The 16,432-nt window shown below is 45.7% G+C and overlaps 1 protein-coding gene across 5 annotated transcripts in view; it reads left to right on the plus strand.

Annotated features, from left to right (window-relative positions):
* The window catches only part of WDR59 (WD repeat domain 59), a 77,300-nt gene that overhangs the window by 17,640 nt on the left and 43,228 nt on the right, over positions 1–16,432 (plus strand). For all 5 annotated transcript variants that reach the window (XM_038754551.1, XM_038754552.1, XM_038754553.1 and 2 more), the window contains exons 2-7: positions 2,125–2,174; positions 3,772–3,907; positions 7,041–7,126; positions 8,779–8,859; positions 10,849–10,886; positions 14,351–14,439. In XM_038754551.1, the coding sequence (XP_038610479.1) occupies positions 2,125–2,174; positions 3,772–3,907; positions 7,041–7,126; positions 8,779–8,859; positions 10,849–10,886; positions 14,351–14,439 (480 nt within the window). The remainder of the gene's footprint in view (positions 1–2,124; positions 2,175–3,771; positions 3,908–7,040; positions 7,127–8,778; positions 8,860–10,848; positions 10,887–14,350; positions 14,440–16,432) is intronic.

The raw sequence follows: 16,432 nt of genomic DNA on the forward strand, positions 1-16,432 counted from the left end.
ACTGTCATTATTATTATTATTCAGTATGTCCGTGTCACCTAAGCCCATGGTATCTCACCTTCTGGCACCTCTCTCCCCATGTCACTTATATTCATATTTTTAAACTCAGTTGCATTCCCCTTACTTGTAATTTATCTTAATGTCTGTCTTCCCTATTAGATTATAAGGTTCTTGAGGGCAGAGATCATTTTTATGAAGTCTGTTGGGTTCTCCCAAGTGGTTAATACAGTGCACTGAACAGAATAAGTGTTCAGTACATACTATTGATTGGTTTTTCTCTATGGAAAGAGTGGTATAACTAAAATACAACATGACCAGGGGAGCAGGAGAGGGAGTCCAGTAACAGCCTGATCATGTGTTTAGCTGGAAAGTCACGATATGTTAATACTGCATATTATCGCAATAATAATATTTGTGGTATTTGTTAAGCGCTTTTATGCCAGGCACTATACTAAGTGCTGGGGTAGGTACAAGATAATGAAGTTGGACACATAGGGCTCACAGTCTTTGTCCCCATTTTACAGATGAGGTAACTGAGTCTCAGAGAAGTGAAGTGAATGACTTGCCCAAGGTCACACAGCAAGAGCCTGGATTAGAACCCACATCTTTCTGACTCCCAGGCCTATAGTCTATCCACTAGGCCACACTGCTTCTCCCGGCCTCACTGTATTTATCTGGTGCAATGGAGGTGGAATTTGGTAGCTTAGAGCAGCATCCATTGGGTCACTGACATTTAGCTTTGAGCCCGAAAAGCTTGAAGGGGTCAGATTAGGTTTCCTTGTTGCTGGCATGCCCACGGAAGCTTCTGGAGTTTTCAGCATCCCGTGTGATCTGACGCCTTTCAATATGGGAGATGTCCAGTGGTTTTGCTGCCTGGCAACAGCAGGAGCCCTTTCCCGGGTCCCCTGAAAGTTGAAGGGGTTGAGATTCAGATCGGGAATGGCGGGCAGTGTTTGGAATAGAAATGAATTATTATTACCCAGAAAAATTCTGGGCATTCTTCCTGGTCCCTCGTAGAGGGGACAATGAAAATTGAGTTTCCTCTCAGAAGCAGCCAGGCCTAGTGGAAAGAATGCAGACTCAGGAGTCAGAGGACCTTTCTTTTGGAAATTAAGTGCTTACTATGGGCCAGGCACTGTACTAAGTGCTGGGGTAGATAAAAGATAATTGGGTTGGACACAGTCCTCATCCCATATAGGGCTCATATCCATTTTCCAGATGAGGTCGCTGAGGCACAGAGTAGTGAAGTGACTTGCCCAAGGTCCCACAAGAGACCTTGGCAGACAAGAGGCAGAGCTGGGATTAGAATTCAGGTCCTCTGATTCCCAGGCCTGTCCTCTATCCACTAGGCCAGGCTGCTGATCCTAATTCCGCCACTTGCCAGCTGTAGACTTTAGGCGAGGTCCTTCACTTTTCTGTGTCTCAGTTTCCTTGTCTGTAAAATGGGGATTCAGTACCCAGACTCCCTCCAACTTAAACCTTGAGCCCCATGTGGGACAGAGACAGTATCATTCATTCATTCATTCAATTGGATTTATTGAGAGCTTACTGTGTGCAGAGCACTGGACTAAGCGCTTGGGAAGTACAAGTTGGCAGCATATAGAGACGGTCCCTACCCAACAGCGGGCTCACAGTCTAGAAGGGGGAGACAGACAACAAAACAAAACATATTAACAAAATAAAATAAATAGAATAGTAAATATGTACAAGTAAAATAAATAGAGTAATAAATATGTTCAAATGTATATACAGGTGCTGTGGGGAGGGGAAGGAGGTAAGGCGGGGGGATGGGGAGGGGGATGAGGGGGAGAGGAAAGTGGGGGCTCAGTCTGGGAAGGCCTCCTGGAGGAGGGTAAGGTTTTGAACGGAGGAAGAGAGCTAGTTTGGCGGATGTGCGGAGGGAGGGCATTCCAGGCCAGAGGGAGGACGTGGGCCTGATTATCAGATGTACGTATCAGATCTGATTATCTCATATCTACCCCAGGGCGTAGAATAGGGTTTGGCACATAGTAAGGGCTTAACAAATACAACAATGATTATCACTATCTACTGTATCCTTGGGGGTGAGATGCAGCTCAGTTGATTTTCCCAGTAAACCAAATCGCTATATTTTCTTTCCAACAGGCAACTGCTATGTCTGTGGATTGCCTTGGCCAGCATGCCGTGCTTTCTGGGTAAGTGAGCCGAATTGGCTGTTTGCTCTGTTTTCTACCAACACGGGGCCGAAGTTTGGGTTCTCAGAAGAATGTATTCAGTTATAGTTCAGATCAGACTCTGTTTTGTGCTCCCTAGTTACAGTCAGGGTACCCAAAAAAGCAGGTTTTCCTGTGTCCTTCTTTGTCTAGCCCAAACAAGAAAATACCAGAATTACTTGAAATTGTGGTTTGAATTTTAGACCAACCATATGGATTTGAGATGAGAAATTCCAGCCTGCAGCTTTAAGTACTTAAGTGCTTACTACATGCCAGGCACTGTACTAAGCACTGGGCTGGATACAAACAAATCAGGTTGGACACAATCCCTATCCCAAGTGGGGCTCACAGTCTCAATCCCCACTTTACAGATGAGGTAACTGAGGTACAGAGAAGTGAAGTGACTTGCTGAGGGTCACACAGCAGACAAGTGGCGGAGCCAGGATTAGAACCCATGACCTTCTGACTCCCGAGCCTGTGCTTTCCCTACTACGCCGTGCTACACCAAGAAGCCCCTTGGTGTAACTATTTTACTTAAATTCTCCTCATCTTTATCTTACCCAGTAGAAGAGCACAGAGGGGATGGGGTAGGATCCCTTTCATGGCCCGCTATCCTTCAGCCCTGCTCCTCTTTAGTGCATCAGTTAGTTCATCAGTGGTATTTATGGAGCGCTTAACCATGTGTAGAGCACTGTAGTAAGTGCTTAGGAAAGGATAGTGCAACAGAGTTGGGTCATCAGTTACAATTGTATCCCCCTCTGTTTTCCCACCCCCTTCAGTCTTACCCAGCCTATTTCCCACTCCTCCCATCCCTTCCTCTCACATTTGTTCTTCTCTCTCCAAGCCTTCCAGATCTTTCAGTCCTCTTTCACTGCCTCATTGTCATGTTGCCTGCTGGTCTTGTGTACCTGTGTCACTCCATCCATTGTATTGGCACATTGCCCGACATGAGAGCCAGATTAATTTCGCCAGAGATGGACGGTGGATAGCTATGGTCCACACTACCCCCCTTAGTGTTTAACATTAGCTTGTGGTTATGTGGCCATCTCAACAGTAGTCGTTGACAGGTGATTCCACTGCCCCATTTGGAATTTTGTCTGTTTGTCTAATCCGTTCCTTCTTCCCAACACAGCTTCCCTCATCATCTCACCCCACAGACACCTAAATCACCTGTCTTTCTGACCCGCTTGCCACTGTGAAATCCCCCCATTCTCAGGGCAGCTTTTCCATTAGCACTGCAACTCCCTTCGACTGCAAGCCCCATGTGAGACAGGGACTGTGTCCAACTCGATTATTTTTTATTGACCCCAGCACTTAGTATAGTGCCTGGCTCAGAGTAAGCATTTAAATACCATTAACTGCCCCCCCAAACCCTCCTGCCCTCTCACCCCAGTTCTTTCTCCTGTGTCTCTTTCCACATTCTTTTCATGGCTTCTGTAGCTTGCCCTTTCCAGCTTCTGATGCCCTCATGAGGGAGCTGACCCTGAGGAGATCTGTAAGCTATTCTCTCCCAAGAAATGGAATTTAAAACCATTCCCTCGACGATGCTAATGCCGAGCATGTACGTGCTGCTTTCCAGCCGCCGATTCCTGTACATCGTTAACCTGGATGCCCCATCGGAAGGTCACCGCAAGATTTCCCGTCAGAGCAAATGGGACATCGGAACCGTGCAGTGGAATCCTCACGACAGCTACGCGCACTACTTTGCAGCTTCGGTGAGCTCATTCACGTTTTCAGTTGAGGACCATTAAATGGTGGATTCAGGGGCTGGCCGGGTTTGTTTTCTCTTAAGCTCACTCATGACTTGCAGGGCACCTGAAAGGGAACCCGCTCGGGTATTTTTGCCTGATTCCTTTCGAAAAAGAGCCTCAAGTACCCATTCGGCCTGCCTTTCGGTGACCTTTGCTTCCTAATGCCTGCTTCGGTCGAGCTGGGCGGGTGAGCCCTCGGGCTCTTTGGGTCGGGATCTGGGTTTTACCAGGGATTTCTTTCTCCTGTCGTCACTGCCCGTCTCTCTCACCTCCCTCGTTCAACTCACGGATTCAGTTTGGCCCTAAATCCTTTCAGTTTTAATACTACTACTAATCATAATGATGGTATTTGTGAGGCGCTTACTAGGTGCCAAGCACCGTTCTAAGCGCTGGGGGGGATACAAGGTGATCAGGTCATCCTGCGTATTCAGTTTGGCCCTAAATCCTTTCAGTATTAATAATAATAATAATAATGGTATTTGTGAAGCACTTACTAGGTGCCAAGCACTGTTCTAAGTGCCGGGGGGGATACAAGGTGATCAGGTCATCCCACGTATTCAGTTTGGCACTAAATCCTTTCAGTTTTAATAATAATAATAATAATAATAATAATAATAATAGTACTTGTGAAGCGCTTACTAGGTGCCAAGCACTGTTCTTAGCGCTGGGGGAAGACAAGGTGATCAGGTCGTCCTACGGGGGGCTCCCAGTCTTCATCCCCATTTTCCAGATGAGGGAACTGAGGCCCAGAGAAGTGAAGTGACTTGCCCAAAGTCACACAGGTGACAAGCAGCGGAGCCGGGATCCGTCACTGAAATCCAACCTTTTTTGTCGCCATCCAAACTGCTACTATGTTGATAATAATAATAATGATGGCATTTATTAAGCGCTTACTAGGTGCAAAGGTGAGATTTCATTGTTGCCGTCTTTTCAGCTATAATTTCCACACCTCCTCCTCCTCCTACCAAGAAATTCAGTATTAAAATGAAAACAGCCAAGACCATTAGACACCAGATATTGTCACCTCCTCCCCTTACCAGGATATGCACCTGTATTCACAAATCCCCCCCACCGCCTCCAGATCACCCTGCTTCTTCTTAGCTGGGGAACGAAAGCGTGGTCTGGTATTGACAGCCTGTCGAGATCACATTCTGTATCTGAGGACCAAAAGAAGATCAAAGTGGGATCAGCAGCAGAGGAGAACGAAGGGCCTTTCTTAAAAGTCTCTCACAGAACAAAACGGGAAGCTGGCCAGAGTTGGCTGATATGACCTTGGTGGAAAGAGAAGAGCTAGCGAAGCCTTAACAATGCTTGTTGCTTCTCTACCTCTTTTCTGCTGCTGATGTGCTGCTCTCCTTTAGAGTATATCCAGGAGGCTCTCTGATTACTTTGCCATTTGTATTAGCCTCTCTATTGAATTTCAGTGAATTAACGCAATGTTCGTCTGCGTTGTCTATGCACATGGATCTGTGACCTTTGGACATTTGATAGTCGCCCCACCCCCAACCCCACAGCATTTATGTACATATCTTTTAATTGTCTAGTATAAATAGCTTATTTATTCATATGAATGTTTATCTCCCCCTCTTAGACTGTAAACTCTAGATTGTAAGCACATCGCTATGGGCAGGGACCTTGTCTGCTAATTTTGTTGTACGGTACTCTCCCAAGTGCTTAGTACAGTGCTCTGCACATAGTAAGCACTCAATAAATACCATTGGTTGATTGATTGAATGATGCAGACTACAGTATTACAAAGAGTGGCCAAGACTTTTCTCACCTTAAGCTGAGAAACCTTCTTTTTCCCTCCTATTTTAGTAGGGAGCCATTTTGATGAGCCCAAGGAATATGCTGATCACGAGCATTTCACAGAACTCTTGATCTCACATCTTTTCCGGGGGAATCCTTCATCTATAGAAACAGAAACATGTGTGCAACTAAAGATAGAATGTTTGAGCCTGAAAGTTTTGGCCTCCTTAAGTAATGTGCGAATAAGTAGAAAACATTGACCGGCCCCACACAAGCTTCTCATCTGGCATCAATCTTTTTATGCTGGTCTCGTGGGCAGTTAATTGGCTATGTGCAAGACGGGCATGATGTGAAAATAATAATTGTGGTCTTTGTTAGTGCTTGCTTTATGCCAAACACAGTATTTAGCGCTGGGGTAGATACAAGGTAATCGAGTCAGTATTTATCGAGTGCTTATTTTGTGCAGACCACTGTACTAAGCACTTGGGAGAGTACAGTATAGCAATATAACAGACAATTCCTTGCCCATAATGAGCTTACAGTCTAAGCGAATGAATGAATAAGTAGGAGAAGTGACAGATATTGAACCCCTTGATAATCCCAAGATGCCCTGGGCGGCCTAGTTGATTTGGTTAGAATAAAGATGATTTTGGAGTTTTTGACCATCATCACTATTTACTTCCCAGCCCAACTTTCCTGTGCTGTTTTGCCTAGTCTTGCCTGAAACAGAGTACAAACACATGATAGGAGGTCCTGCTTACTCCCCCTTCTTAGGGACCCCCTTCCTAAGGACCCCTTTCCTGGTCTTTCCTCTCTCCAGCTCACCTCTTTCACCATTTTAAACACGACAGTGACAGTATCTCAGCCTGATGACGGGGTAGTAAAGTTGGATTGGCAATGAAAGGCCCCTGAAGTCTGTGAATGAGTGAATAATAATAGTGACACTTGTTAAGCACTTACTGTGTGCCAGGCACTGTACTAAGCGCTGGGATGGATACAATCAAATTGGGTTGGGCACAGTACCTGTCCTACATGGGGCTCACAATCTCATGACATTTCTGGCATCCAAACTTCAATATCCTCCCCTGGCCATCTCAGTCACAATGCAGGTCTTAGCCTGGGACAAACATTTTTAGAAGAGAAATGCTATTTTCAATATTTGCTTCAATCGTTTTGTTTACTCGTCTGAATCTTTTCGGCTTTCTCCTCCCTGGTGGAAACTCAAAGGTTTCAGGTTAACCCATCTTTTCTGAGATTTTTCTCTTGAGCAGAGCAAGATTAGACTCCCTAAAAGATTGGTGAGAGTCAGTCCTTCGTCCACCGCCTTATTTCTCCTGTTTCATTTCAGAGTAACCAGCGGGTTGACCTCTACAAGTGGAAAGATGGCAATGGGGAAGTTGGCACTGCATTACAAGGTCACACCCGGGTCATCAGGTATGCAGTGGGGGCCCCACGGTTTATTGGAAACATGACTTTGTGGCTTAATAATAATAGTAATAATTATGGTATTCGTTAAATGCTTATTATGTGCCAGTCACTGTACTAAGTACTGGGGTAGATATGAGCAAATTGGGTTGGACACATTCTTAGTCTCACGTGAGGCTCACAGTCTCAAACCCCATTTTACAGATAAGGTAACTGAGGGACAGAGAAGTAAAGTGATTTGCCCAAGGTCACACAACAGACAAATGGCAGAGCCCATTAAAACCCATGACTCACTCCCAGGCCTGTGTCCTATCTGATAAGCTGTGCTGCCTCCAAATTGGGCTTCGGACCGAGCCTCTTTGCTGGAAAACATTTTGGCGGTCTTGAAAGCCTTTACACAATTTTCCTATATGATTTGTTCTTAATGGTATTTGTTAAGTGCTTCTTGTGTACCAGACACTGTACTAAGTGCTGAGATAGATACAGGCTAATCAGGTTGGACATAGTAACTGTCCCGCATGGGGCTCATGGTCTTAATCCTTATTATACAGGTGAGGTAACTGAGGCTAAGGGAAGTGAAGTGACTTGCCCAGGGTCACTCAGCACATGCAGGGAGGAGCTGGGATTAGAACGCGGGTCCTCTGACTCCCAGCCCAGACTCTTTCAGCTAGACCACCTCGCTCCTCTATTGCCTATTTGTCACTGTCCCCCAGGGAGCACAGGTAATACTCCATCCTTCTTTGGTTGCAACTTGAGCATCTGTTTTGAGTTGGCCCGGGCTGGCTGGTCATGTCATTAACATTCCCCAAGGTGAGGATATTCTTACCAAAGGACAGCCAGTGTCTGGAAACGGGCAGGTTGGGTAGCCAAACCCCAACAGATGCTCAAACTGGCAGGAACACAGGACAGGTTCCAGAGATGAGGACAAGCGCTGGCTATCACGAGGAGGCGGCAGGAAGGTGCAGATACTGGCGGGATCTTCCTGTTGAAGATCAAGGTCCAAGAATATGTCCATGGAAAAACTAGTTTTGTGGGTGGGACAATTCAGACTTACTTACCTCTTTCACTTGCTGGCTCTCATTAGGAAATTGAGCTAATGCCCCAAACTAACATAGCTTGGTCCTTCCAGAGGACTGGATTTTTTGGTTTTTAATGGTATCGGTTAAGTGCTTACCGTATGTCAAGTACTGTTCTAACCGCTGGGGTAGATTCAATTTAGGTTTGAGAGCGTCCCTGTCCCACATGGGGCTCATGCTCACGTGAGAGACAGCCCTCATGGGGATGAGTGGTAGAAAATGACCCCCCTGAAGGAAGGATTGGCCCGGGAAAGTCTGGAAAGCTGATGTTCCGGGGGGCTGAAATATCCTCTGCTAGCCTGGGAAAGGCAGGTTGACAGGCTGGTAGAGCATTAGTTGGAGACCACGGAGAGAGGAATCAGCCTGACTTGTCTGGAAATTTACTTGAGAGATTATCATAGTTCTGGTCTTCCTCAGAGAGATTTACAGCTTGAATCTCAGGGGTCTTGTTATGCAAACTAATTAAGGGCAGCTTCCTCTAGCTGGGAGAGGCACATGTTGCCAGAGGAATGGAATGCGACACTGACCAGTTTTTCCCTTTCCCTTTCCTTTCCTCATTATGCCGTCTGTCTTTTGCATTCCTAGTGACCTGGATTGGGCAGTGTTCGAACCGGACCTACTAGTAACCAGTTCAGTCGACACCTACATCTACATTTGGGACATCAAGTAAGAACAGACAGCCTTATCACTTTACTTTTTTAAAAAAATGGCATTTGTTAAGTGCTTACTATGTGCCAGGCACTGTACTAAGCACTGGGGTAGATTCAAAGTAATCAGGTTGGACATAGTCCATGTGTCATATGGGGCTCACAGTCTTCCTCCCCATTTTATAGATGATGGAACTGAGGCACAGAGAAGTGAACTGATTTGCCCAAAATCACATAGCAGACAAGCAGTGAACTCAGGTCCTTCTGACTCTTAGGCCTGTGCTCTATCCAGGAGGCTACACTGCTTCTCTTTACTGTAGAGGACTCCTTTTTTTTAGTGATAAATTTCACCTTTGTGGGGTAAATTCAAGGACAAACCGCTCTCCTTTTCATCTGTTAGCTTGACTTAAAAAAATGTCAAGTTTCAGAGGTGAACATGGAGTGTCAGATAACCATACAAGATACTGGGGTGTTTGCCCAGTGGCATACAGGGAGCACATGCTGAGTTGCACCTTTCCTCTGCTCTCACCCTCTAATGACATCACCATATCCCATAAATCCTGCAGTAATCCTTCCATTTTGCAATCTAGCTTAGAATGCTTTGCATTGCGGTTGACGAGCCATCATAGCCCAGGAGTTTGCATAGGCAACACTCTGAAAGAAGCAGTAGAGAAGATGTGCCACAGTGGGTTCACCTTGCACAGGGGAGGTAGGGCTGCATGAGGCAGCAAAGCAGTGAGAGAGATGCATGAGTGGGAATCCAAAGAAGAAAAAGTTGGAAAATAAGGGAATGGCCGTGTTAGACTCCAAAAAAATTTTATTTCATGATTTAACACAGAACTGAAAGTTTCCTTGCCTGCTGCGGTTTTCCTGAACATATTTCCTTTATAAAAGTACAAAGGAAATAGGTAAAGACTGTGTTCTGATTATGTGGTCCACAAAGCCTCTTGCCTTGCTCAGCCAATTTTCTTCTCCTCACAAGTTTTGTCAGTTCATCACGTGCTGGGATGTCCTCAGCCCAGACTTAAATTCCAGGAGTTGAAGCCCATGAATTTGGCTTTAGTGACTGGGAGACTGTATCCTCTGCTGAGGTCTTATCAGGTAGATTGTCGTAGGGGCAGATCTTTTGTTGTTGCTGAGAGGTCGTGCATACGCCTCAGTGGATCTACTTTCCCTTCTGGTCCCTGTTCTTTTGGGTCACTCAAGCTGAGACTAGGGCCACGTGGGGAAAGATTTCAGTGTTGAGATTTACACATCCAGACAATTGGAGTTAGTTGAAAAAAGCCCAGTATCCACGCTAAAGAATCTCTCCCTTCTATTGAGCACCAGCAAAATCTAACTCAGGCACAGTAGATCAATCGTATTTATTGAGTGCTTACATTGTGCAGGGCACTGTACCAAGTGCTTGGGAGAGTACAATATTAAAGGAGTTGATAGGCATGTTCCCTGCCCGCAAGGAGTTTACAGTTTATTTAATTTAATTAATTATGGTATTAAGTGCTTACTATGTGCCATGCACTATACTAAGAGCTGGGGTGGAAATAAGCCAATCGGGTTGGACACAGTCCCTGTCCCATGTGGGGCTCACAGTCTCAATCCCCATTTTACAGATGAGGTAACTGAGGCACAGAGAAGTGAACTGACTTGCCCAAGGCCACGCAACAGACAAGTGGCAGAGCTGGGATTGGAACTCATGACCTTCTGACTCCCAGGCACGTGCTCTAACCACTAGGCCAGGCTGCTTCCCTTAGAATCAGCGGTCCCAGTGTTTGCCAGAAAATAGCAGCTGGGAAGATAGAAATACATTAAATGCTTCCAGGTGGGGGCTGGGGGGATGTCAAGTGGACCCATTTTGGAAGCCTGGAGAGGCATTCGTCATCATCATCATCATCAATCGTATTTATTGAGCGCTTACTGTGTGCAGAGCACTGTACTAAGCGCTTGGGAAGTACAAGTTGGCAACATAATCTGAATGGCAACATTCAGATTTTTGGCTTTTATTTTTCAGAGACACAAGGAAACCGGCTGTGGCCCTCTCTGCTGTAGGTGAGTACTTAATAATAATAATAACGGTAGCATTTATTAAGCGCTTACTATGTGCAAAGCACTATTCTAAACGCTGGGGAGGTTACCAGGTGATCAGGTTGTCCCACGGGGGCTCACAGTCTTAATCCCCATTTTACAGATGAGGTAACTGAGGCCCAGAGAAGTGAAGTGACTTGTCCAAAGTCACACAGCTGGCAGTCCAGCGCTTAGAACAGTGCTTTGCACATAGTAAGCGCTTAATAAATGTCATTAAAAAAATTGGCAGAGTTGGTATTCGAACCCATGACCTCTGACTCCAAAGCCCAGGCTCTTTCCACTGAGCCATAACTGGGTTGGGAGGCCAGACATTGCAATGTCTTTTGCCTCACTCCTTTCCTTTTATTCTTCGTCCTTTGTGACCACAGACCCAGAAGTTCAGATTAGCTGATTAAATGTTTTCCTTCAGCCCTTACTACCTTGAGGTGCAAGTTCAGGGAAGTGCGAGGCTTGCTACTGACTCCTCCTCAGAATCATCTCAAGTGAGAAGCAGCATGACCTAGTGGATAGAGCAAGGGCTTGGGAGTCAGAGGATCTGGGTTCTAATCCTATCTCCATCACTAGTCTGCTGTGTGACGTGGCACAAGTGACATCACTCCTCTGGGCCTCAGTTACATCATCTGGAAAATGGGGATTTAGACTGTGAGTCTCGTGTTAAGCACCTGCTATGTGCCAAGCACTGTTCTAGGCGCTGGGGTAGCTACAAGATCATCAGGTTGTCCCCCATGAGGCTCACAGTCTTAATCCCCATTTTGTTTTGTTTTGTTGTCTGTCTCCCCCTTTTAGACTGTGAGCCCACTGTTGGGTAGGGACTGTCTCTATATGTTGCCAATTTGTACTTCCCAAGTGCTTAGTACAGTGCTCTGCACACAGTAAGCGCTCAATAAATACGATTGATGATGATGATGATGACTGTGTCTGACCCGACTAGCTTGTATCTTCCTCAGTACTTAGTACGGTGTCTGGAACATAATCATCGTTTAACAAATACCATTTTTTTAAAAAAGTCGTTTGGGTTAACCAGATGGGAGCAAAAATTTTGCAATCTGCTTTCAGACTTCAAATGGAGAAGTATATTTTTTGTCATTCCATTTTTAGCTTGATATATTTAATAGCAAAACTGAATAAAAATGTTTGGGTGCGTTTTTTCAGTCCCTGAAGGGCTTAGTCAAAACCAGCTGTGACTGGGAAGGTTCCTCAAGATTCTGAACTGGGGTGTCTGTATTTTCTTGGATTTCAAGGTTTCCAGAGCATTCCAGCTTTCACATCCTGGTTTCAAGGATTATACCCAGTAATTGAGGCTGATGCTGCCTATATAATAATTGTGGTATTCAAACACTTACTACATGCCAAGCACTGTACTAAGCACTGGGATTGATACAAGACACTGAGGTCCCGTATGGGGCTCACAGTTTTTGTAGGAAGACAGTAACAATAATAATAATAATAATTATGGTATTTGTTAAGCGCTTACTATGTGCCAGGCACTGTACTAAGCACTGGGGTAGATAGACTCAAATTGAGTTGGACACAGTCTCTGTCCCATATGGGGCTCATAGTCTCCATCCCCATTTTACAGATGAGGTAACTGAGGCCTAGAGAAGTGAAATGACTTGCCCAAGGTCACACAGCAGACAAGTGGTTGGAACCCAGGTCCCCTGACTCCCAGCCCCATGCTCTTCCCATTAGGCCACACTGCTTTTCAGTCAATCATTACTGAAAAATCATGTGACAACAGTGATGTGTTTCTGTACCTCCGATTTAGAGACATACCCAGACTCAGTTTTCTCACATTTCATTTTTGCTCATTTCATTCTTGGCTCTTCTGCACTGTCTTTTGAAGACTTATCTCGGCCTCTCTCGCTAACCCAAGAATGTAAATCAAAGACAAGGTAGAATCTGATAGCAAGTTGAGCTTCCTCACTTACCCAACCCCACTGCTGGGTGCATTTCTGAACTCTGACCTCTTTCTGAAGAGAGCAGGAGTGCTTGAAGCTTACTACTTACTACACTTACATTTACTACACTAAGTAGCTGCGTGGCTCAGTAGGAAAGAGCCCGGGCTTTGGAGTCAGAAGTCATGGGTTCAAATCCCAGCTCTGCCAATTGTCAGCTGTGTGATTTTGGGCAAGTCACTTCACTTCTCTGGGCCTCAGTTCCCTCATCGGTAAAATGGGGATTAAGACTGTGAGCCCCACGAGGGACAACCTGATCACCTTGTAACCTCCCCAGCGCTTAGAACAGTGCTTTGCATGTAGTAAGCGCTTAATAAATGCCATCATTATTATTACACTACACTTACCTGTATATATGTATATATGTTTGTACATATTTATTACTCTATTTATTTATTTATTTTACTTGTACATATCTATTCTATTTTTTTTTGTTAATATGTTTGGTTTTGTTCTCTGTCTCCCCCTTCTAGACTGTGAGCCCACTGTTGGGTAGGGACTGTCTCTATATGTTGCCAACTTGTACTTCCCAAGCGCTTAGTCCAGTGCTCTGCACACAGTAAGCACTCAATAAATACGATTGATTGATTGATTGATTGAAGCTGCAGTGAGACTTTTCTTGAAGAAGGGCATGCTCTTTAAATGAACTACTCAGACAGCGCAGTCCAGGACACTTCTCAGGGCCCATTCTGTCCCCTCCCTGAGGCCACTGGTTATCCCCTCCCAGCCAAGACCAATGCGCTCTACCCCATCCTCCTCCTTCTGGACCTCTTGGCCACCTTCAACACCATGACCCACCCACTCTGCTACATCCAATTCTAGACTGTGAGCCCATTTTGGGCAGGGATTGTCTCTCTCTGTTGCGGAATTGTACGTTCCTAGTGCCTAGTACAGTGTTCTGCGCACAGTAAGCGCTCAGTAAATACGACTGGATGAAATGCACTTTGGGGTCTTGCCCTATCCTGAGAAGTTTTCTGATAGGTATAGCCTTTATCAGTCCCCTACCTTTTGTGCTAGGTGGCAGGAGAACCCTCCTAAGTAAGAATTAGTGGATAGTAAGTGCACTCAGATACCCCACTACTCCCTGCCAGGCATTTTTTTTCCTAATGGTATTTGTTAAGTGCTTACTATGGGCCAGGCACTGTACTCAGAACCGAGGCATTGCTTGACACATAGTAAGTGCTCAACAAATACCGTCATTCAAAATTACCAGTCAGAGTTTAAATACTCTCCCCCACCCTAATCTATTCAGAGGTTGGGGACAGTGAGAGTCCAGTAACTTACCTATCCACCCACCCTCAGGTCATGTATGCAGGAGACAGCAGTGGATGGGGGTAAACTGACACCGGGAAGCAGCTCCAAGCTTCTGCTCCGGCTCCTGCTCTTTGCGTGTCTCCTCCTGAAGAAGTTTTGGAATACAGTTTGCTGAGTGTGATTATTTCTTTCTTTCGTCTTCCCTGATTTCCTGTGCAGCTGGAGCCTCCCAAGTGAAATGGAATAAAAAAAATGCCAACTGCCTAGCCACCAGCCACGATGGGGATGTGCGGATATGGGACAAGCGGGTGAGTTATCGCTTCCCCTGTCTAACTGTCCTTCGAGTTTCTAGCAGTCTAGGGCACTGCTCAGTGAATAGCATTCTTTTACCCAAAGTAGTACTCAAGCAGGATGCAGAGATTGGGGGGCTGAAAAAGGGCCTTCCCTCATTTCCCGTATCTGCCCTTCCCTCACCATCAACTATGCCTTGACTGTGTACCCCTTAATCACTTTGATGCTCACCCCAGCTACATAGGACTTATGTAAATTCATTCAATCATATTTATTGAGCGCTTACTGTGTGCAGAGCACTGTACTAAGCACTTAAACATGTTAAAGCTCAAATTTATTATGTAAATATCCTATGCCCTATTCTTTCCCCCGCTCTGTACTTTATTTTAATATCTATATCTCCCTATAAGTTCCATATAGGCAGGATTGCATTTACCAACCCTATTTTATTGTACTTTTCCAAGCACTTATTTTTATGCTACTTAAGCACTTACTACGTGTCAAGCACTCTACCAAACACTGGGATAGCTACAAGCTAATCAGGTTGGACACAATCCATATCCCACATGAGGCTCACAGACTTAATCCCCATTTTACAGATGAAGCAACTGAGGCATAGAGATGTTAAGTGACTTGCCCAAGTCCACACAGCAGGCAAGAGGCAGAGCCAGGATTAGAACCCACATCCTTCTGACTTCTAGGCTTATGCTCTATCCACTAGACCACACTGCTTCTCTGCTTTGCAAACAGGAAGTGCTCAGTAAATATCACTGATTGATTAATGCTTTTGCTGTTGGAAGCATTTGGTGGCTAGATGCCCATCAGTTTTAAAGTAGTCTGTAGATCACATACTTTTTTTAATGGTATTTAAGCACTTACTATCCTGGGAAAAATCGTAGATAGTCAGATTGGACACAGTTCCTATCCCACACAGCGTTTACAGTCTTAATCCCATCTCTGTTGACGGCACTACCATCCTTCCCGTCTCACAAGCCCGCAACCTTGGTGTCATCCTCGACTCCGCTCTCTCATTCACCCCTCACATCCAAGCCGTCACCAAAACCTGCCGGTCTCAGCTCCGCAACATTGCCAAGATCCGCCCTTTCCTCTCCATCCAAACCGCTACCCTGCTAATTCAAGCTCTCATCCTATCCCGTCTGGACTACTGCACTAGCCTTCTCTCTGATCTCCCATCCTCGTGTCTCTCTCCACTTCAATCCATACTTCATGCTGCTGCCCGGATTATCTTTGTCCAGAAACGCTCTGGACATATTACTCCCCTCCTCAAAAACCTCCAATGGCTACCGATCAATCTGCGCATCAAGCAGAAACTCCTCACCCTGGGCTTCAAGGCTCTCCATCACCTCGCCCCCTCCTACCTCACCTCCCTTCTCTCCTTCTACTGCCCAGCCCGCACCCTCCGCTCCTCCACCACTAATCTCCTCACCGTACCTCGCTCTCACCTGTCCCGCCATCGACCCCCGGCCCACGTCATCCCCCGGGCCTGGAATGCCCTCCCTCTGCCCATCCGCCAAGCTAGCTCTCTTCCTCCCTTCAAGGCCCTGCTGAGAGCTCACCTCCTCCAAGAGGCCTTCCCAGACTGAGCCCCTTCCTTCCTCTCCCCCTCGTCCCCCTCTCCATCCCCCCGTCTTACCTCCTTCCCTTCCCCACAGCACCTGTATATATGTATATATGGTTGTACATATTTATTACTCTATTTATTTATTTATTTATTTTACTTGTACATTTCTATCCTACTTATTTTATTTTGTTGGTATGTTTGGTTCTGTTCTCTGTCTCCCCCTTTTAGACTGTGAGCCCACTGTTGGGTAGGGACTGTCTCTATGTGATGCCAATTTGTACTTCCCAAGCGCTTAGTACAGTGCTTTGCACATAGTAAGCGCTCAATAAATACGATTGATTGATTGATTGATTAATCCACATTTTACAGATGAGCTATGTGAGAAGTGACTTGCCCAAGGTCATACAGCAAACAAGTGGCAGAACCAG

Source organism: Tachyglossus aculeatus, chromosome 11, assembly GCF_015852505.1.
Source record: "Tachyglossus aculeatus isolate mTacAcu1 chromosome 11, mTacAcu1.pri, whole genome shotgun sequence".
Classification (NCBI taxonomy): Eukaryota; Metazoa; Chordata; class Mammalia; order Monotremata; family Tachyglossidae; genus Tachyglossus; species Tachyglossus aculeatus.